Consider the following 22685-nt stretch of genomic DNA (forward strand, 5'->3'; position numbering starts at 1 on the left):
TCTCAACCAGTGTTTAAAAACCCGGATCGAACCGGCCGGTTGGACCGGGAACCGGTGGTTCAGCCGGTCCGAATCTTAAGTTGGATCGGTTATGCAGTCGACCCGTTTCAAATCAGATTGAACGGTCAATTTTCCGGTTCAACCGGTGAACCGGTGGGTCAAACCGGTTCAACCACTTTTTTTCTTATTTTTTTAAAAAAAAACATTAAGAGACCATAAACCACAAAAATAATAATGAAAATTGAATCTCTTAATAGAAGAACAAAGATTCTTATTAAATATAACAATGACTACTTGTTCTAATGTATTTGTTTATAATATATACAACTTAAATAACTTTTATAATATATTATTAATTTTAAATTATATATTTAATAATATAATATTTATGTAGATATTACATATATTATTTTGTGATATCAATTGCAAGCATATTATATATGTACATATTATTTATATTTTTAATTTGTATTAATATATATTTTAACATGTAATTTTTTTATATATTTTTTACAAAAATAAAAATAAAAATAATTTTAAATAAGATAGAAAATTTGAAATTTAAAATAAGCTATGAATTTATTAAAACTTATAAGTATAAAATATATTTAATATGAATATTTTTTAATAAAAATAAATAAAAATCGAGTCATGCAGTTCAACTAGTGACCCACTGTTTCAACTTTTGACCTACAGACCTAGTACCTTAACCGGTTCGATGACCGGTCCGATTTTTAAAACTATGGTCTCAACTTTTAATTTTTCCATCCCTTTAAAATTTTTTTACTGTTATTTTATATTCTTTTAAAAATAGCAATCAAAATATATAGATTTTTAGTTGATTAATAATACACCCTTTATGATGTTTATTTTGATCATTATTAGTGAATAAAATATGACTAAATGTATAAAAAAAATCTTAATTGAAAGTTTAAAAATTAAAAAATTAAAATTTTATTGTCTATTATTCTAAGGTAGCATATGATGAGTTGGAAACCATTAGCCAATTCAACAACTGTAATAATATTTATGATGAAATACTAAAAGAGGCTATTTCAAAATTTAGGAATAAAAAATCAATTTTTAATTTAAAGAACAAAAATAAACTTATCTGAGAGATTAAAGAGATATTTAAATATATAGCAATTTAAGTTAACCGACTTCTATGTATTATAAACATATAGATAATTTATATGTAAATTTTATTGTTTAGTTATATATATATATATATATATATATTTAATCCAGTTATATTATTTTTTAATCACTGACAAAATTTACATTTATATATTAATCCTTATTTTTTAATTTGTAATTTTTAAAAAAATTAGAAATTTAAATGCTTTTTTGGTTTTGGCGATAGTATGAAAATGCAATTTTTGTTAGTTGTACTGTAAAAGTTAAAAATGAATATAATTATAAAAAAAACATTTTCAGGAATATAACAAAATATAATTAAGTCTATGCTCTAGTTTATTTATCATGAAAATTTAATGCTTTAATTTCTTAGAAGTATATATATAGAGAAGAAGGATTCGTTTACTCTAGGAGTAAGTCTAACTAAACTTACTCCATTTAATAACATGTTTTATATCAATATTTTAAAGTTTCAATAATTGAATTTAAAGTTTTTAATGCACAGATTAAGTCTGTAAATTTTTTAAAAATTTAAAAATAATTTAATACTTCGTTTCATTAATTCAAATTGATGAATAATTATAAAATTATTTTATACATTAATTTAAATTAATAAAATAAATTATCAAATAATTTTTAAAATTTACAGATTATTTGATCTATGCATATGTATGTAAGATATTGTAAGTTTACATCAACATATATATAAACTTAATATTTAACTTCAGTTTGACTGAAAAAAATTGCAAAACGGAAGATTAAAACAATGTAAGAACAGTGTAAATGATTAATTAGCATATATGGCGTAATTTTATAAGCGTCACAAGTCTATTTTTTAGTTGATATCTTCAAATTATTCCTTAGCTATTTTTTCGATAGAAATCATTATTAGTTTTTTTCCAAAGGAAATTTTTTGATTAGTTCATGCATATGGCGCCTCGAACATATCAGAGTAATGAACCAATCAAACTTATCACGTGGGACAGTGTCTTCAGTTGACGAAATTTAGATGAAACTTTGCAAATTTGTTTTGGTCAAATTTATAAAATTATCATATATATCAAGAGCACCAAGACATGGACAAGCCGACAAGGTCTCTTTCAACGAAGCTTGTTAATGAAATTATAATTAAAGAATATAATGCATGGAAAGTTCCATTCACACATATAGAGAAATTGCAGCTAACTTCCCTACAAGTTCGGTTAAAGCAACCCTAACCCCTAAAAAACAAATAAAACCCACATAAAGCAAAATTAATTAATGAAAACTATAGTGACTTTATGCATGGTGATTAGAAGCCAGCTTTGGTCAACTATGAACCGCGCCATCAACTAATGCCTACAACACGCTGTAGCAGACCCAGCCAACTTTACCACCTTTGACTATGACAAATTATACATGTACTATAAATTCATCACCACTGCATCATTTCATTGGTTCATTCTCTTTTTTGTTACGCATTAATTCTTTGTTTCTCTCTATTGTTGAGTTTAATTCATAATCAATTCGTTTTGTTGTCACACTGGTGTAATATTCATGGCCTATAAGACTTCAAGTATCACAAGTTTTATTGTCACACTGATATTATTAGCCACAATATGTGATGCACAATTGTCTTCTACGTTTTATGACGGTGCATGTCCCAATGCACTTAGCACTATAAGATCTGTGATTCGTAGTGCAGTATCTGAGGAGCGTCGCATGGCTGCATCTCTCATTCGTCTTCATTTTCATGATTGTTTTGTTCAAGTACGTGCATTAGTTTTATTGTTGATTTGTTAACTGCATGTTTTAACTTGACTAATCTAAATCTAGATCATAGGTGTTATTAGAATCATAAACAATGATTGGAGACATATTGATGTATGCACTATTGCAGGGTTGTGATGCATCAATTTTGCTTGATGATAGTTCTTCTATAGAGAGCGAAAAGAGTGCACTTCAGAATGCAAACTCAATAAGGGGATATAACATCATAGATCAAGCAAAAGCTGAGGTGGAGAAAGTATGCCCCGGAGTTGTGTCATGTGCTGACATTGTAGCTGTAGCAGCACGTGATGCATCATTTGCTGTAAGTTGTTGAGTAACAAACTAACTATATATGTTAATTTGGTGTTTTTAACTTGATAATTAACATGCAAAAACATATATAGTAATGACTTAAGCCTTTTTTATTTGAATTCTTGATCAGGTGGGTGGTCCGTCATGGACTGTGAAGCTTGGAAGAAGAGATTCTACCACTGCAAGCAAAAGTATGGCAACTAGTGACCTTCCACTATTTACAGATGATCTTGACACCCTTATCTCTAAATTCAGCAACAAGGGACTCACTGCAAAAGATATGGTTACTCTATCAGGTAATTAATTACTCGTATATAATTGCTTGTATATTCTCAAGCCTCGTAAGAAGTTTGAAAACATTTGCTCTTTTATAGTTATAAATTTATCTATATTTATGATGCATGCAGGAGCCCACACAATTGGACAAGCTCAATGCTTCACATTTCGTGGAAGGATATACAACAATGCAAGTGACATTGATGCAGGATTTGCAAGCACTCGTCAACGTGGTTGTCCATCAGTTAGTAGTGATGATAATGATAAGAAATTGGCAGCACTAGACTTGGTTACACCCAATTCATTTGACAACAATTACTTCAAGAATTTGATTCAAAAGAAGGGTCTTCTTCAATCAGATCAAGTTCTATATAGCGGAGGATCTACAGATTCTGTTGTGACCGAATACAGCAACAATCCTACAACTTTTAAGTCCAACTTTGCAGCTGCTATGATAAAAATGGGAGATATTGAACCATTAACTGGATCTACTGGGATGATAAGAAAGATTTGTAGTTCTATCAATTAAGTCAAATTGTTATTATTCCAAATCTTTTGGTCCATGGTCATTTCCCACTATTCTTTATAAAGGTGTTGAATATTCTTATTATTTCATTCAATTGTATATGTTGTTTAATTTCTATTTCATATTGATCAAGGAATTGTACTTTTTTTCTTGCTACTTGCTAAATATATGTCTAGCTCTTATTGTGCTAGATTCTTTCTTTCTTATCCACATTTGAATGTATTAAACTAATTTTACACGTCTTTACAAGGTTTTTTTTTAGGATAAAATATATTGGGCAGTTAAATAAATTAGTTTGGTGCTTGATTCCTAAACAAACAAACCGACTTGATCCAAGACGACATAAAGAAAAGGCTTAATTGCGTTTTTTGATTCTTCAAAATTGTGCAATTTTAATCCTCAAAGTTTTAATTGGGTAATTTTAGTCCCTAAAAGATTGCAATTGTACGATTTTGGTCATTCAATCTTTAATTGAACAATTTTAGTCTCTCAAATATCATAATTGTGAAATTTTAGTCTCTCCCATTAAAAATTTAATAATTTTAATATATATATAAACAATATTTTAAAATTATACAATCATTTATTTATTCAAGTTAACGCATATCATAATTTTCTTCAATACATCAAATTATATATATTTATTATTAATAAATAAATAAAATTTATATATTATTATTTTTATAATATTACTGATAAATTAATATCAATAATATTATTAGTATATTCATAGATAAACTAATAGTTTGATAAATATAATTTATTATATATTAATATACTTTTACAAAAATATAAGTATATTAATTAGAAATATACATAACTTTTGTTATATAATTATATTTTTGTAAAATTATATTAATATATAAATGTTACAAAAATATATTTCATCTACATTTATTTATAAAAAATAATATATACATATATATATATATATATATAGACCACATATATATTATCTAAAAGAAACAATCTTACACAACAACTTTGTATCAGGCACTCGATAATTATCTCATTTACTTAAAGTACAAGTGATTAGTATATCTAAGTATATAAAACCCTATTGAATAATAAATATAAATATCGGTATCAAAATTGCCAGGTGTGCCCATGAGTATGGATAATATTCCCTTACTCAGGCTAGTATTCATTTTCATCCCAATAGGTCTTCCACTGTAATCCTACGTAATTTTGGTTAATTATAACAATGATGATGAAGTAATAATCCACCTTTTAATGGTACGATAAATTCGAAGGTCATTCCCCACATAACACAGCCTAATGGGCGTATCATCTCAGGCATTCTCGTAGGCAACAACCCGTTTTGGAAATCCACTGTTTTGTTGAATCATTCAAGTATCAACAACAAACATGATGCTTATCCACTACAGAACACAACATTTGACACTCAACAAACAGAACTACATCTGTAAAACGAGGGCCATCCGAACCACCAACCATTGTGAAACTACCTACTGCAAATACTGTGACACAAGTTACCGGCCAATAAGCTAAACGTATGAAGAAAACAAAGTAATTTTTTTCTCTGCTACACCAAGTAACGGCACATCAGCTCTCAGGCATTCTCATCTGTGTCACTTCAGACGGTGGTCTCAGGGTGCAAACCATTTCTCTTGTTTTACCGAAGTATACCTGTGACATGCATTAACATAAAGATAGATGATTAACATACAGACACCTGTAACATGCATCATAGTCTGAAATGTCATAGACACAAAGGAACCAAATACTAAATTTGATGAATACCCAAACCTTTCCCGACCAAAGAACAAGTGAAAGAAGGTAAAGAAACTAATTTCGAATACAAGTATGCTGTTGAAGACTGAATCCCATAATCATGCAGTACCTGATCTAGTGAGTTCCTCAGCTTACTCTCCATTTCTTCAATCATCCTTCCCATGTTACAAAGATGTCCATCAGCAACTGATAGCCTCATACTCATCTAAAATACCGGGAAAAAACTAATTTGGGTTTAAAAAAGGCTTGATCAAACTAAAAGCATGTAGATATATGAACTTCGTCAAAAAAGAACCATCTAATTGATTCAATATTCAATAAAGGTGCATGATTCACGACGTGGCTTCTCAAGAAAGGCAGAAATAACTTGGCATGCGAGTGTTAACTAAATGATCTAATTGCCAACATGAGCTAATTCTAGTAGAACATGCCTGACGCCTAATTGATCCAGATAAACTGAAAGTTCCAGATGACTCATTATTTGTAGTCAATGTCAGCATAACTGTACTGGTTAAACGATAATTGGTGTTTTCTTCTTCCTCTGGTCCCACCTAAATTAACAAAAGAAAGAGAGGACTAAGAATTACTAAAATGAACTTGCGAGAAAAGAAACAGAAACTTAGAACTAAATAAGGATATTTTAGTTTCCCAATGTATTAAAGATTATATATACAGCTGCATTTATCAATGCTTAGTCTTCAATGAAATGATACTTTACCTCTATAACATGTATAGCATCCCATGCTCCTTCCTCTAAATATCCCCGTCGACCCTGCCCTGTCTTTGAGCCATCTTTAAGCATGGAATTGCAAAAAAAAAAACATCACATCAGAAACAACGTCAAAAGGATGAGTAGAGTCTTCCATTAGAATTCACTCAAATAAAAGCCTCACCTTTCTTTATTAAAAAGCAGGCCACGAAACCTTCATTATCATCTTCCCACATGTAAACTGATGAAATGCCACCTTCATAATATCTGTGACATTATCCATTAATGGTGCATATTGTTTTAAAACAAAATAGCTAAAAAATTGTTTTCAGATAGACAGCAAGAAGAACACACAAGATGACCCATCTTCAAATTCAATTCATTTTCTTCGAACCAAAACAGAAATAAGGTAATAATAAGTTCCTAGGGAGAAAGGTTTCTTGACAAGACACCTTAAAAAACACACAAGCTCAAAAGATGAGGTAAGTAAAGAACCTCACTGGTCACGATATATTGCAAATATGTCATTTGCTTCAATTTCAAGCTTCCGCAACGCTGAAGAAGGGAGGGACCCATCTTCTAACGGTGGATGGTATTTATTCGACCAAGGTGATCTGCAGAGACACAAATAACAAGTAAGTTCAAACCGTCCAGCATAGGAACTAAATTGGGGAGGACACTGACGAGAAATAAATTCCAGATCTGACCATAGGAACTAAATTACAGAGCAACAAATAATTAAATATTTGTACCTGTCTCCGTTTCGATATTCATAAAATATTGTTATTTTTACAGCACACTGCCATATTCATCAGTAGACCAGTAAACACATTAAATTTATTTTAGATTAGGAATATTTATTTTGTTCATGGACATAACAGTATTCCAAAGTTGACAACCAAAAACTAATTTATATTCACAGAGCCGGGGAACATATCCCAGAGAAAGCCTTACAACCAGTGATTAGGAATGTAGCTTAACTATATACTATTCGTGGTAGGAAATGTTTCCATTCATTTTCCCTCAATTTTTCTGGTTTTCTACTGACACAAGGAACTACATCTACATAAATAAGCATGGCACAGAGCGATAAATCCAATAAAAAATAGAGTAATTGATAAGAGACATGTCTTATTAAGGTGGAAAGGAAAGAAAAGGTAGCGGGAATCAAGAGATATAGGAATGAAAAATTAACCTGTAAGAGTCAGCATCTCTGTTGTATTCACACAATATGAACTGCTTGCCACATTCGACATCGCAGAGAACCTGGTGAGAAAGGAAATGGTGAGAGAAATTGGGGAATATTTTAGGTTGCATTGGGTGAAAAGAGGAAATTAGAGGAAACCTGGAGAGGCTGATCGACTTGAGAGAGGAGATCGGGGGAGTGGTGAGGCATGAGGCTGAGGAGGGCGGAGAGAGCTGTTTCTGTGTGTTTCGGCGGAATCCTCCGCATCAGTCCCATCGCAGCTTCCATTTTCCTTTCAAATTCAGACCGCGACGCCAGTCAGGGACAATTTGTGTTTCTCTTCACACATTTTAACTTTCTATCGCTTTCTCTTTATTTCTTTCTTCTTTTTTTTTATCCGAATTTCCCTCCACTCCCTTTTTCTCTTTCTCCTTCTCTTCCTTATTGCCAAATTTCAATACAATTTTATACATTTTAAATTTGCCAAATATATTAATATATCATCCAACAATAATTATTTTCTTTTAACTTTTCGTTTCTATTATTTTTATGTCACTCATATTTGGCCTTCCTACTTCTTAGCATACGTATTATAAAAAATATAATATTTTTAATATGTAAATTACATTTTAAATTTATAATTAATTATTTAAATTACAATATAAGATTATTTTATGTACTATTTGTGTAACAAAATTTTGTTTTGTGATCAAATAAAAAATTAACATGTACAGTAAAATTATTAATTTTTATAATAATTGTTTTAAAAGTTTTAATTATCTTGATTTTTTATTGCCTGATGGTTTAATTTTCTAATGCATAGAAATTTAACTTATTTTAACTATTATGTTAGAAAAACTATTGAAATTCAATACAAAAGTAGTGAAAGGGTAAAATAAAAGAAATAATGATTAAGAATGACAAATTTTATCTGATACTAACTATATTAAATAATAAATTGAATGAATTTTTCTTTTAATATTGACAGTGAAATGCTAGAAATAATCAGTATTTATTTATAAAAAATACTTTCCTGTACTTTCATATTTGATAAAAAAAATAAAATGAGATTTGGTTAATTCGTTAAACTAAATATTTAATATAATTTTCATCTAAGATGAATAATATAGTACCCTACTTTTTTTTTATCTTGTTATGCACTTAAGAATTGTTTGGATATATATGACTACAAGTAAATAAGTGCTAAGCACATATCAAATTTTTTAAACATCGTGTGTGAAGATGAACACTATTGTATGATACTCCAATGAACCAAAATTTATTTTTTCACTTAACAAGTAAAAAACATGAATATTTTAGATACTATTAAACACCAAAAAGTTTCTATAATAACACTACAAAAATGATTGCTTAAAAACACCACACATGTTGAAGGTCTATGCGTGTTTGGAAGTTTTGACACTTTTAAAACGAGTGAAGATAAAGTAAATAATCTCTATCGTTTATAAGAAAATCAATAGTAGATATACCAAAATATGCATTCTGTAACATGAGCAAAATAATAGAAAGGGATATGCAAATACTGAATTGGAGGATGGAAAGTTAGTTATAAGGAATGGCCACGTGGAAGCAGATCTGGGAACTATGGGCCAGAGGAAAAGCATGAGGCCTAGGAGAAAGAATATTTTATTGGAAGACTTTGTGGAGTGAGATCATTATGAGCGTGGTATGCTTCTCTCTGATAATTCTAGCTTATGTGCTCTTGCTTCTTTTCTGCATTCTAATCCGATTTCTCCTTCAGGTTCTGAGTAGACTTCTATAAGGAGTCATTCTTCTGCTGCTATTTGCTGTCATTCATCAGTTACTCAATTCCTAATTACACTATCCAGTTATATACTATTGTATCCACATATAAAAAGAGATATAAAAATACTTTCAGCCATTGATTTTCTTATTAATAATTGGGATAGCTTGCTCTATATTCTAACTAAGCATAAAAAAGAAAGTGAATTACTTTAGTCCATGTTTGAAAAAAAAACGTAAAGCTCATTCAACTCATGCAAACATGCCCTGTTTATTTTGCCAACATGTTTGGTAAATTGTACAGAATCAATTCCGCATTCCAAATCATGGTTTTGATGGAAGCACATTTTGTTAATTTTGCAGCGGGATAAAAAAACAGTAGTGCCTGCATCGACAAAAGTAGCCCTTAATATTATAATTTTAATTTAATGGTATTTATTTAGATACCCATTATTGACCATTTACACATCTAAGAATGACTTTTGTAAACATATTCAAATAACATTGTATTAAAATCATTTCACTTCAAACTCACTTTTAACCAAAATCAATTTACAAAATTAAGATAATGCAAAAAGAAGTCTGCAAATGCTCACCCAAACACATTATATAATGGAGATGACCGATGAAATCTTCATGCACCTGTGTTGAGTTTGGCACGGCGCTCTTCATATGATGCTAGATTTATTTCAACAAGAGTAAGAAAGCAATCAGAGTGGAGGAGCCAAGAATTATATTTTGTGAAAAATAATTTGGTGTGGAGCTTAGAAGAAAACAACGCATTCACATTCCATTTATAGCATGCATTAGAGCCTGTTTGGATATTTTTCTACTGAAAATAGAGTTATTTTCAAAAGAGAAACTCTCAGAAGCTTTTATCCAAACAGACCCCAAGTAATTTTTACACACTTTCATAATATTGCAGAAGACAGAACTCACGCTCAGTTGGTCGTGACATAAGAGGGATATGGGAAACTTTTTTCTTGGATCCTTGAAAAGAAAGCAACCTTTGATCTGAAAAAGGAAGGGTTATCAGCATCATAAATCACTGTAAATAGAAGTAAGCAGTAACTGGGAAGTAATTTGCTAACGCATTTGCAGCACCATTTGAAACAGGCACACAATTAAGAAGAGCTTCATGAAAAACTGCAGCTTGAAGCTGGTAAATTTGGCATTCATTCACCAAGTGTACACGCAACGCTTCTCCCGCATCTAGATAAGCAATCAATTAAATAAATTCAAGTTATCAAAGTTTCTAACAAAAAAGACCCAATAGGCAAGCAAAGATGTCGGAATTTAGATGCAACCAAAGTTTATAGTACTACTATGTTAATCAACTAATACAAATTCTGCAGAAAGGAATCCAACAAACCAGTCAGTTACCATACTTAAAAATCCTTACAAATCAGAAATACCTGATGAACACATAAACTTAATGTCGTCAAATTCACAGGACTGAAGAACCAACGGAACCTCCGAAGCCATAGTGTACTGAGGTTTCCTTAGGATTCTAGTAGTGTCCAGCAGCATATCAATCACCTTCAAATTTAAGACGACAACTTATTATTTCAAACTACAAAACAAGAAATCCATATGGAGATGAAGTTTTGTAAGATTTAATATTACAATGTAATCAATCTCTATATATTAAATGCAAACAGCTATCTAACACAAGAATAGTTTTAGGAGTTATTCTTCAACGGAAACGTTTGTAGAAATTTTTTAAACCTCTAGTATAAATTAATTCTTTATTTATATTTATTTATGCATTAAACTCTAATATTTTTAAAATAAATTATCAATAATAAAAAATAATCTTTTGATGCAATATAAATTATTTAAATCTTAAATGTAATTTATGTTTAAAAATATATATTTATACAAATTTTAAATGCAATTTATATATTTAAGCATACTATTAATTTGTATATATAATTAATTATAAATTTTAGTTATATATAATAAACATATAGCTTATTAAATGCATAGGGTAAAATATTAGTGATAATATAAAAAAGAAAATAAATAAAAGACAAGGTGACACTAGGAATAACAATGAGTAAGATTTTAAGTAGGGTACTATAATGTCTATCTCTGTACTCAAACCCGGATTCATGCCCTTATGGATAACTTGAATGTGGTCTACCATTATGCATTTGTTTGATAAACTAATAAGACATGAATGATAATATAATACTAATGTTAATTATAAAGATCATTGTAAAATATAATAAATATACTATCATACTATGCAGGTATTGGTAGCGTTGAGTAGTACAGTACTCATACTCACACCTATACATGTTAAATTTTGTGGATAGTTACCCATATCCAAACCCAATCCCATTTATTAGGCAAAATCCAATGGGTACTTTTTATGGATACCCATTCAGTTTGAATCCTATTGTCATCCCTAGGAGACAGTGTCTTAAGCAAGAAGGCAATACCATTTCCTAACAAAGAGACAAAGATTTAAAAAGGTCTATATCCCCCATGTGATTAAGTTGTATCCTCTGATAATGTAGGATATGCTAAACAGCTAATGCGTAGTGTCAGGGAATACAAGATAGAAATATTCTCAAAAGAAAAGGGATCTCTCCATGGTTGATTGTGCAAACGTTAAAACTGTTTGATGTATGATTGCAGCTGTTTGAGAGGACAATCAAAATATCATTCAGACATCCAGATGGTAAAAACAATTATGCTGAACGACATTAACAGAATTTTTATCATAATGGCATTTTGTACAGGGCAACAAATAGAGAACACTTCCATATTTGGTGAGTGCTGCCTCCATTATGCCCACAAAACCCCTATTATTCAATACAAAAAATATCAATATCAGATCCTAAATGAAATTGGCTTCAAGAAGTTAACTTGGCAAACATGCCATATAAATGCAAGCAATCTTCACAAATCACATCACCAATCCTGTTGTATGCTTTCAGTAGATGATTGTAGTAACCAAACAAAATCATGCAATTTTGTTGTGTACAGCTAGAATTGGTATCTTCTCCTTTTGAATGCCAATTTTGGGGGAATAAGGTTGATGCTCAAAGAATGTCACATCCATTGTATGGTATAATTTTCTAGTTGAGGGAGAGCACTTGTATCCCTTTTGTTGAGGTGAGTATCCAAGAAAGATACATTTGATGGATTCGGAATCAAGTTTGTTACAGTGAAGGTTTAGATCATAGACAAAAGCTGGACAGACAACCACTTTCAAAGGAATTGAGGTTAGGATTCTGCTAGTTGGGTAGAAGGTCTGGAGAGTGGAATGAGGGATATTGAAGTTAAGGACACGGGAAGGCATTTTGTTTATTAGGTAAGTTGCAGATAGTACAGTTTCTCCTCAAAATTGTTTTGATACATTTGTGGCCATCAAGAGTGATCTTGTCACCTCCAAAAGATGTTGAATTTTCCTTTCTGCCACCCCATTCTGTTGTGGGATGTCCACACAGAACTCTGATGCACTATTCCATGTTTATGGAAGTATGTGTTCAACATGGAATGATAATATTTGTAACCATTATCCGTTCTCAGCACCTTGAGGCATGTTTGAAATTGTGTTTGCACCATTGAATGGAAAATTTTAAATATTCGTTCTACTTCCAATGTCTCCTTCATGAGAAACACCCAAGTGACTCTTGTGTGGTCTTCAATTAAAGCAACAAATCTAGACCTAGAAACACTGTTGACCCTTGATGGTCCCCACACATCACTATGAATCAAGGAAAATGGTTGTGAATGCACATATGACTGAGAGGGATAAGTGGTGTGGGTATGCTTGGACAATTGACAAACTTTGCATTGAAAATTCCTCAAGACTTTTTTTGAACAATGAAGGAAACATTTTTTCTAGGTACTAAGTTGGGGTGACCTAGTCTATAATGCCACAACATTACAGAAAATTCCTTCTTGAGGTGTATTATAGGGGTTGTTTGCATTCTCCTAAGATGTAACGTACCCCTACTTTACTTTTTCTTGGAGGAAAATGGGATTAAGTTTTGGCCATTTAATTTGTGGCCTGTGGCTGTAATAGGAAGAGAAAACCCTTCAGTTGAGCTGGTCAGCAATGCATCAGTCTCACCCTTCAGTTGGGAAAACACGCTGATTTTTCCATGGTAGGGCAGGCACTGCAGTTAGGGAGGGATCAGATCAAGCTCTTATACCATATAGAAAAAGTGAATTGTATTTCTCACTCACGGAATTGCTACAATGAGGGTAAATAAATAGAGATAAAAGGTAGATTTGATACACTGATTTGGAACTAAGGATTAGAAGAAGATATTCAGTACTAATTTGGAGCTAAAAATCAGGTGAAGATATTTATTTTGTATTTATTTGGGCCTAGGAATCGGGAAAAAATAATTCTTCATTCAAATGTACCAAAAAAGGAAATAAATAATACCATCCTAATTCTATCTGTACACAACAAATTCACATGATTTTGTTTGATTGCCACAATCATCTACAAAAATGTTAGAAGAGCCAATATTCATTATTGTGGCAATCAAACAAATTATCTACACTTTTAAAGCCTATAGGACCAATAAAGCAACAAACAAACAAATTTTCAATGTGATTTATATAAGAGGGTGTCAGGTACCCACATTTGGAGATTCAAGACCTTTGCCAACCATAAATAGAACAGCAACCATACAGCGGACCTGATGCCATAGAAAAGCACTACCTCTTATTTTAATCACCCAAAGTTGATTACCATTGTACCTACAGGTAAATGGGGAAAAGTGTTGACTTCAAGCCCAAAAACTTACAAATTTTCCACCAATCTTAGCTTCACATAATTCAAAATACAGTGAATGTTAGGATAAGCTACAATACACCAATAGTGGTGCACATTTGCAACATCCAATTTGCATAAATTTTTCAAGCGTTGGTTTCTTGCCAGCAAAAATGAGCATAAACACAAGGCTGAGGGTGAGAAAAATGTCTACCAATCTTAACCTCACATCTGAAGGAGAAATATCAAACAACATGATATGCCGCCTATAGTTGTGCACGTTTGCTGCATCCATTTTACAGAAGTTTCTAAAGTCATGTTCTCCAACAAGTTTGTTTCCAGCATTCTCCATGGCCTAATGGGACATAAGCCAATGAGAAGTGTATACAGTTCACATGCTTCTAAAATCTTTGAAATGATGGGAAACAGAAAAGAGAAAAAGAAATTATATAGGAAAATGGATTTCCTACCTGGATGTTCAACTGCTCTTTCCAAAAGAAATACTTATACTCCCTGCTCAAACAGCTGAACCTGTATTGACAAAGAAAACAAGGAACATGATAACAAAATAGAACAATTCAAGATATTATAATAGGGTATAAACATCCACATATGTGCAAATTAAAAATAAATAAATAAAAAATACTCATAGTATTTGGCTAGGGATGACAATAGATAGAGTTTATGAACGGAACAAAATTTCAGATCTCATATTAGGGACATATAGCAGCCAAAAAGTATTTGGAAGATAACCACACCTATGTCCAGTGTTGCCACAATTGCTTCCATCCCATTATGCAGGATACTGGGAAAGCAGTTACCTTTGCCTAGCATTGCTTATTGCTATCATTATTCTTTGTATAATTTAATCGTCATATAAGGCAAATTTTTAAAGAATGCATACAAACCTTGCATGAAAATCAACAGGAGCAGGACACCAACCCAAAACTCGAATGTCATTTGGAAGGACTCGATTTAGCACCCTCACATAATCAATTTCCCCTTCTACAAAATAAAAGGTTGGTTTTATGAAAGGAGAAAATAAAGCTATATAATTTTCCACATACATGCAAATGATATAAAATGCAGTCATAGGCTAAGAACATAGCTTGGTAATTATAAAACTACAAGAAATATCATAAATTTGTATTTACATTTATAATTGGCTTAAACCATATGACATATCCACCATTTTTGCATCAGCAAGATACAACTCAATGGACGTGAATCTGAATAATAAATAGTGTATAACCTGCTTAGGCCCCAACCTATAACACCATAAAATATTAGTACCACACCTATTGTTGATTGTATACCCTATTGATGTATTAGAATAATACAAATATGGTATGGAAAACTTAAATTCTGGTCTTAAAACCTTCAAAACTATTATGAGAAATAAGGATTCAAAATTTCAAATATCATGAAAAACTCAAATTTCCTCACTTCACTGAATTGACCTCCTTCCACTAGGGGAAAAAAATGAGATTATTATGTAAGCTGAAATGCTGAATAGGAGGAACCATGTCAGAATTATAATTTCAGAGAAAGGACTTCCCTAATTATGTATTAGCATTAAGAAAAAGTAATTGGAGCCATTTGCAAATTTAATCTTTCATAGAGGAAGAAAGAGAAAGGGGGAAATAAAACCCATACATCAATACAACATTACACTGTCATTCAAATCAAATATTAGTACCACAACTATTATTGATTGTATATAGATTTATATTGTTTGGTTCCCGGCCCAGCACTTGGATTTTAGTTCTAAATTTATTATATAAAATTCAGGGAGAAAATTATGAAATGAATTTTCAATGGTAATATCAAATTGATGAATACATGTTTAATTTCACATGCATTAACTCATTTCATTGATTTAATGTGCAACTTTGATAGAAACTGAAAATTCTGAGTATATTTTAACTGAAACAAAGGGACAAAAGGCTCCTTACATAAAGTTGAACCTCTTTAAATAGACATTTGAAGGAAAGAACAAGAAAATATGACTGTCACACAGGTTGCACAGTCTACCCTCAAAACCTATACCAATTTTTCCATAACCTTTCTGCATGCTCTTTTCCCCCTCACCCCTTTTTTCCCCATGATACCCAAATCTCCTTCCTCTCTCCTCAAACAGAATCATCCACCAACTTTCCTATAATGGGTATGTTTGAGAACCAGTTGAGTTGAACTCCCTCAACTAGGGTTAAAAAAAAAAAAAAAAAACTACACTCACAAACTTTTACTTTTTCTGCATCGGAACGTATGTGTTTTCGTTGAACAGAGTTTCAAAGTAGCATCCAAACATACACAATATCATTCCTTTTGTTCTCTCATAAACTTACACCCTCCTTTCTTCTTCTCCTATATTACAGATGCGTCAGTGGTCTATAAGATTCACTTAGAGATGCATAAGTGTGCAAATTGCAAACAAGGAAAATCAATACCAGACTGTGTATGACAAGAAAAGATCAGGATATTGCCAAAAATAGAAAAGTAAACAAGATTAAGTCCTTGAAAGAAAATGATGAAAGCAACAAAGAAAAGGCTATATGTTAAAAAGATTGTTCTGCTAACCATGTTCATCTAAAACAACTCCAGAATTTCCATTATTTGTTGCAGATATCTTGAGGTTTGATCTTAGGAAAAGAGCTATCACCTGCTTCAAAATGTTGTCATTGTCAGAACCAATTAAATAATGAATTTTCCATCAACAGGAGAATAGTGGAATACTAGAAATTGGGCACTGATATTTAACTACCCACTCCAAAATACAATGATGGAACCCAAGGCCAAAATAAGTAAGGTTTATCAGAGGAAGCCCAAGAGAAGGGATGCACCTAGTCAAAACATGAGGTGTGTTCTAAATGATCAGATTAGGACAGAGATATGCAAGCAACCGAATTCAACATTTCAACCTCCAAAATGTTCAAGTCAAGAAACTTTGAGATATGATGGAGTGAATCACACAATTGTTGGATACAGGTGGTCAATGTAGACACAAACATCAGAGTGTTGATGACAACCACACATTCAGAATCAGAGGGAGAGGGACCCAGTAATAGAGATGCTGTGGCGAAAGCTCAAAATACCCTACAAAACTGACTAGTAAGGTGAGTAGTGAGAACTGCCCAAGCCTTACAAGGAACACAATGGCCATATGTCTGGTTGACATGGGATCTAAATAGTAGGCATAACTGCATAAGTATTCTTTCCATCCTAGTTACCTATAATAACACATCACAACCTACTTGTAGATGAAGCCATATTTGGTCAATGCAGATGCAACATATTATGATACAGTATTCACTGTTGATCCAACTGAGAACTTCCGTCCAGACTAAAGACTTAAAACCTTAAAAGGAAGTGTAGCTTTCCAAAGCGGCTATTTTAAGGATAATTTCTCATGGTTTGGAGAATTTGTGAGAAATTGGAAAAATAATCTCCATGCACACAGACCAGAAGAATCGAGGATCCATTTTTTCTTTACCATTTAAAGAATACAAGTGTACTGAGTCTAGCAACAATAGCAGATGTTCCAATTCAGTTACTTGTCTTCATTCAGGTTTCAAGAAAAATGATGGAACCTTGCATGTGATAGAATATAAGGGAAGAAAGTCAATTGAGATGATGAAATCCTGAGAAAAGTATAAATCCCCCATAGGTCTTCCCACAAAGATAATGAGCCCCAATATTAATTTTAAATGTATGAACTTGTTTAGAAATTTCCTCACTGGTCCTCTTTATCTCAATTGAAGTGCTCTGTAAAAGCACCTCGTTTTTTCTTGCATTGCATTTTCCATAGAGGTCTTTACTCTTTAGAAGCACAATGATTGTTAATGTGCAGTATCTTAATATAAAAATGAAAAAATCAACTTGTCATATTAGCTTTTCTTAATCATGTCTTGTATCAGTCATTGCTAATAGAAAGCACTGTCTCTCTATTCTTTTACTCCTTTGTGCATCAACTTACTTGTCCAACAGAGGAAACTCCTTTGTCTGTTCGACCACATCTTGAATACTGTGACTCCTTCTTATCACCAATCAATAGCCTTGTTTTCTCAAGGGCTTTAAAAAGTTCAGACTGCAATAAAAATCATAAATCAAATAAAACAGAGGCATTCACATACAATGTCATGCAATGGTTTTACAAAACTATCCTCACAGTAGACAACCAGAATACTTCATCCAGAACAAATTATTTGTGATAGTTTGGAAAACTCTGCTTCATGGTAATCATGATCAATTTATGCAATTTCTTTGAGAATTATTGGCTTGTGTTTATGAAAAAGACAAACCTCAACTGTTGGTTCCATTTGTGCCTCTGAAGCAAAACCATAGAACCTGTATTTGACAAGTAATAAGAAAACCTTAATATCAATTATCATATTGAATTTAATCAATTAGCACCAACAGTATAAAGAACCAAGACAGCAAAATGATAAGGGATACAAAATGGGAAAAAAATCAATTAAGGAAAATGGTTAAGGCAGAAAACAAAGCCAGATATTACAGTGATAGTATATACCTTTTACCAAAGTACATGACTTTTAAAGCCACATATCTCTTGCTATGGTGACTCATAAACCTTGTGTTATAGCCTGTATCATGAAGTAAAAGCTAATTTAAATTTGTCGCTCTTTTCTACTAAACTGATATCTCTAACAAGATTAAACAATAAGTCATGTTTCTTTCATTAGAAGCCACAACAAGTGAAGAGGGTTTTCCTCTTAACACCCATGTCACAGGTGCTACTACTAGTACACTAAAGACGATATCGAGAAAAAGGAACCTGAATTTTTCTCTATCTTCTCTTCAGATTTTCTGTTGCCTTTTCTTGACTCCCTGCCTTTCTCATCAGGGACATGTAATTTTTTCTCCATCTGCAATACAGATTCAAACAAAATTCATTGAAGAATGCAGTTCCCTCCCTTTCTCTTTCTTTTTCATTGGTTAATTTTTCCAGGCTGAAAACTATCACTGTGGTCCAAATGCCAAAAATGCTAAGAAAACAACGAAACAGTTAACTTAACTAGCTAACCTCGTGACTGCCGCAATCAGCAAGTTGAGATAACAGCTTCGCATTCTCAGTTTCTAATTCCTGATAGTATAAATAAAAAATCAGTAGGAAAAACCGCAGCATAAATGCAAGCCAAAACCACCTAAACCTAACAAAACAACGAAAATGGATTTTATATTCAACACTGACCGAAAGCATGGAAAATTGAATGAAAGTACCTTGACCCTGGCTTGCAAGGTGGCTATAAGTTCCGCATCGCTCGGTTGCGTTGCCATGCTTAAGAACACTACACTGCAGTTCGGTGCAGTTTTCGAACCTCAAAGTGTAATGAAGAATGGAAAACAACCACCACTTGAGTTGGTGGTACTGTTAGGTTTTGTGAGCAAATTTCAGAAATCCAAACACAAACAAGAATAGGACTGATTGTTGCTACAAAAATAACCTACTAATTGGTTCAGTGTAATCTAGTTTTATTTAATTTTGCCTTAATTATATGTTTGGTCCAAAGTTATAAAAAAAAATAGTGAATAAAGATATAAAATTATGAAGTATAGAAAATATAATTATGTTTTAAAAAAGGTTAAGAATTATGAAGTTCAAAAAAACTTTGGAGGAAAAAAAATTACATGATAAAGTTTAAAACAAAAACAAAAGGTTTGAAAATATTTTTATATGATAATTCAATTTTTGAAATTAATGTTAAAATATAAATATTTTGTAAAAAATAGGGATGGCAAAAATACCCGTCCTCGTGGGTATTTGCGGGTAAAATCCACTACGGATAATAAATGGATAGGCTAATTGGGTACCTGCGGATAATGAGGACGGATAATTTTTTACCCGTTTATAAATGGGGCGGGGGCGGGTATGATGATATCCATACCCGCGGGTACCCGTTTGATAATATTTCTTAAATATCCTAATTATTCTTGTACCACATAACTCTAAAAGTACACTCTCTCGTCTTATTTTCTTACAAAAGTGAGGTTGATGTACCAACATGTGTTAAACATGTTTTAAAATTATGTTGGATATAATTTGCTTAATTTTATAGCTTTGATTGGACCAATAAAATTTATGTATTTTAAGTTGTTTACTTTCATTTAAAATTATGAGATTGAATTATTGTAGCTTTGTGATGAGACTTTAACTACTTGTGAGATTGATGTATTTTAAGTCATTGATTATCTTACATTTTTATTATTATTTTAACAAAATTAACGTTAAATACAAGTTCAAAATTAACATTAAATTTTTATTTTTAATATTTCAATGACATTAAATATAGACTTAAAATTATTTGTAATATAATTTTTTTAATTTTTTAAAAAATTTATAAATATTCATGGATATCCATGAATATCTGTGGGTATTCAATAAATTCATAGATACCCGCTCAATGGATATCCGCGCAGATATGGGGTTGGTATGGAGATAATTTTCATCTAGCAGGGCGGGAGCGGATTTACTATTACCCGCCCCCATGGGGCCATTGCCATCCCTAGTAAAAAGTGTACACATAGTTTTAAAAAAATGTATTAATTAAAAATTATTGATTAGCATAAAAAGGTTAAAGATTATCAAAATGTGAAGAAAATATCATTCAATGATGTCAAAACTCTCACTAATACCATTTAAGGATCGGTGAAGGTTATTCTTAGGCTTGCATTGGAGCATTGGTTGTCTAGGATGTAGAATTCTTTGTTGGGGATGAAAACATGAATCAAATCTACAAAAACAAATTCAGTTATTGAAAATTTAACACAAAGAAGAAAGAAAAAAACATTGTTATTTAAGAAAGTAGTTAAATATTTATTTAACAGAACAATTAAGTTTTTTTGTGGGGATGAAAACATTAATCAAATATCCAAAAACAAATTCAGTCATTGAAAATTTAACATAAAAGAAGGAAAAAACAATGTTATTTAAGAAAGTAATTAAATATTTATTTAACAAAACAATTAAGTTTTTGAGAATTTATGTTATGGTATATATATTGATGGAAGACATTTTGAACCGATCTAATTTTGATATATTAAGATATTTATCTTAATAATTGGACATCTTGGATAAATATCAAGGTTATTCTATTTTGAAATTGTATAATTGAGCATAATTTTGTTTGTTGCTCCATAATTGGTGTCTAATTTGGTTAGGCTACTAAGACATTAATATTTTATTTATATATGGTGTGAATACTCCTATTAGGTATGATTTTTTATAGTATTAAAATACTCACAATCTTGTTTTGAATATGTTGATTGAAAGTGCTAATTATATTTTAACATCTTGTTGTAGTCATATTTTGTAACATTAATCTAAAGTATTAATTTTAACATAAATATAATAATTTGACTTATATTATCTAAGTGGAAGATTGTTGAATTATTTTATTGTGTACATCATAGTCAATGTTGTTATTTTTATATATAAAAAAACAGATTAATTAAATGTCAAACATATAAAACTGTGTTGTAATATTGATTTCAAATTTTTTGATAATTATATTAATATTTATTAATATTAATGGGTAAGTAAATGGTAAGCCCATTTGATTTAACATAGGGAGAGAGTCTTATTTCTAATTACTTTGTAGTATGGTTGTCTCAGTGAGACTTCACATAGTAAAAAGGCACAGTGGAATGAGAATGATCTCTCTCAAGGTCACAAGGTCCAAATGAATGTGATTATAATAATAATAATTTTAGGTTTAATTATGTTTTTAAGTTATTCAAATTATAGATATGTATAATTTTTGTCCCAAAATTTTAAACGTGTGCTTTTAGTCCCTAATATATATATAAAAAAATATTATTTTAGTTTCTCAAATTTAAAAATTTATCTTTTTAGTTTATGTAATTTTAAAAAAATTATTTTAATCTTTTAATATAGTTTTTGGTCTCTCAAATTTAAAAGATGTGTTTTTAATTTTTAAATTATAAAAAAATATTATTTCAATCCTTTACTCAAATGTTATTAATTAATATGTAACACGTGATTTTTTTACAGTGCCGTTGTCAATGAAAATATCATATTAAACCAATTAATAATACAAAAATATCTTAATTTGTTACTATCAATTATATTATTGTCAATATCATTGGCATTGAAAATATCAAATTAATTCAATTAATATTATAAAATTGTCTTAATTTATTATTGTTAATTATGCTACTCATAACTACGAAGTATTAAAATCATATTTTTAAAATTATAGGAACTAAAATGATAAATTTTAAATTTTAAAAATTAAAATAATATTTTTTTGTATTTTAAAGACTAAAAATACAAATTTTAAATTTTAAAAATAAAAAAACATATAGAAACTAAAATAATAATTTTTAAAAATTACAAGACTGAAAACATAAATTTTAAATTGAAACACAAAAAGTGATATCCTAAATTTAAAATACTAAAAACATAAATAAATCATAATTTTAATAATAATATTTTCAATAACAACAACAATAAATATCTTAATAATAATAATAATAATAATAATAA

At 30.7% G+C, this 22685-nt stretch overlaps 3 protein-coding genes across 8 annotated transcripts; 1 reads left to right on the top strand and 2 right to left on the bottom strand.

Moving 5' to 3' along the window:
* The first annotated feature begins 2561 nt into the window (after positions 1-2561).
* LOC145949598 (lignin-forming anionic peroxidase-like) lies at positions 2562-4249 on the top strand. Its single transcript, XM_083060034.1, has 4 exons — positions 2562-2886; positions 3017-3208; positions 3329-3494; positions 3606-4249. The coding sequence occupies exons 1-4, from the start codon at positions 2674-2676 to the stop codon at positions 4001-4003; spliced, it is 969 nt and encodes a 322-aa protein (XP_082916160.1). The 5' UTR covers positions 2562-2673; the 3' UTR covers positions 4004-4249.
* Positions 4250-5211: 962 nt separating this feature from the next.
* LOC109794611 (F-actin-capping protein subunit beta) lies at positions 5212-8092 on the bottom strand. The gene is made up of 8 exons (XM_083060035.1): positions 7810-8092; positions 7660-7730; positions 6965-7078; positions 6649-6731; positions 6474-6547; positions 6187-6306; positions 5865-5960; positions 5212-5650 (listed from the first exon to the last, which is right to left on the bottom strand). The coding sequence occupies exons 1-8, from the start codon at positions 7936-7938 to the stop codon at positions 5567-5569; spliced, it is 771 nt and encodes a 256-aa protein (XP_082916161.1). The 5' UTR covers positions 7939-8092; the 3' UTR covers positions 5212-5566.
* Positions 8093-9091: 999 nt separating this feature from the next.
* Positions 9092-19626, bottom strand: LOC109812180 (Pseudouridine synthase family protein). 6 transcript variants are annotated; one of them, XM_020376081.3, is made up of 16 exons: positions 19400-19621; positions 19203-19262; positions 18954-19044; positions 18690-18762; positions 18460-18505; positions 18135-18245; positions 16739-16820; positions 15067-15163; positions 14629-14689; positions 14383-14513; positions 14028-14145; positions 10830-10953; positions 10519-10626; positions 10354-10428; positions 10011-10092; positions 9092-9448 (listed from the first exon to the last, which is right to left on the bottom strand). In XM_020376081.3, the coding sequence occupies exons 1-15, from the start codon at positions 19454-19456 to the stop codon at positions 10049-10051; spliced, it is 1278 nt and encodes a 425-aa protein (XP_020231670.1). In that variant the 5' UTR covers positions 19457-19621; the 3' UTR covers positions 9092-9448; positions 10011-10048. The 6 variants fall into 6 exon arrangements, 5 of the variants coding, with proteins under 5 accessions (XP_020231670.1, XP_020231671.1, XP_020231669.1 ...); XM_020376082.3 differs by having other exon boundaries at positions 9092-9458; XM_020376080.3 differs by having other exon boundaries at positions 9092-9483.
* Positions 19627-22685: the final 3059 nt, after the last annotated feature.

This window comes from Cajanus cajan, chromosome 7 (assembly GCF_000230855.2).
Source record: "Cajanus cajan strain Asha chromosome 7, NIPB_CcT2T_4, whole genome shotgun sequence".
In the NCBI taxonomy this organism is placed as follows: Eukaryota; Viridiplantae; Streptophyta; class Magnoliopsida; order Fabales; family Fabaceae; genus Cajanus; species Cajanus cajan.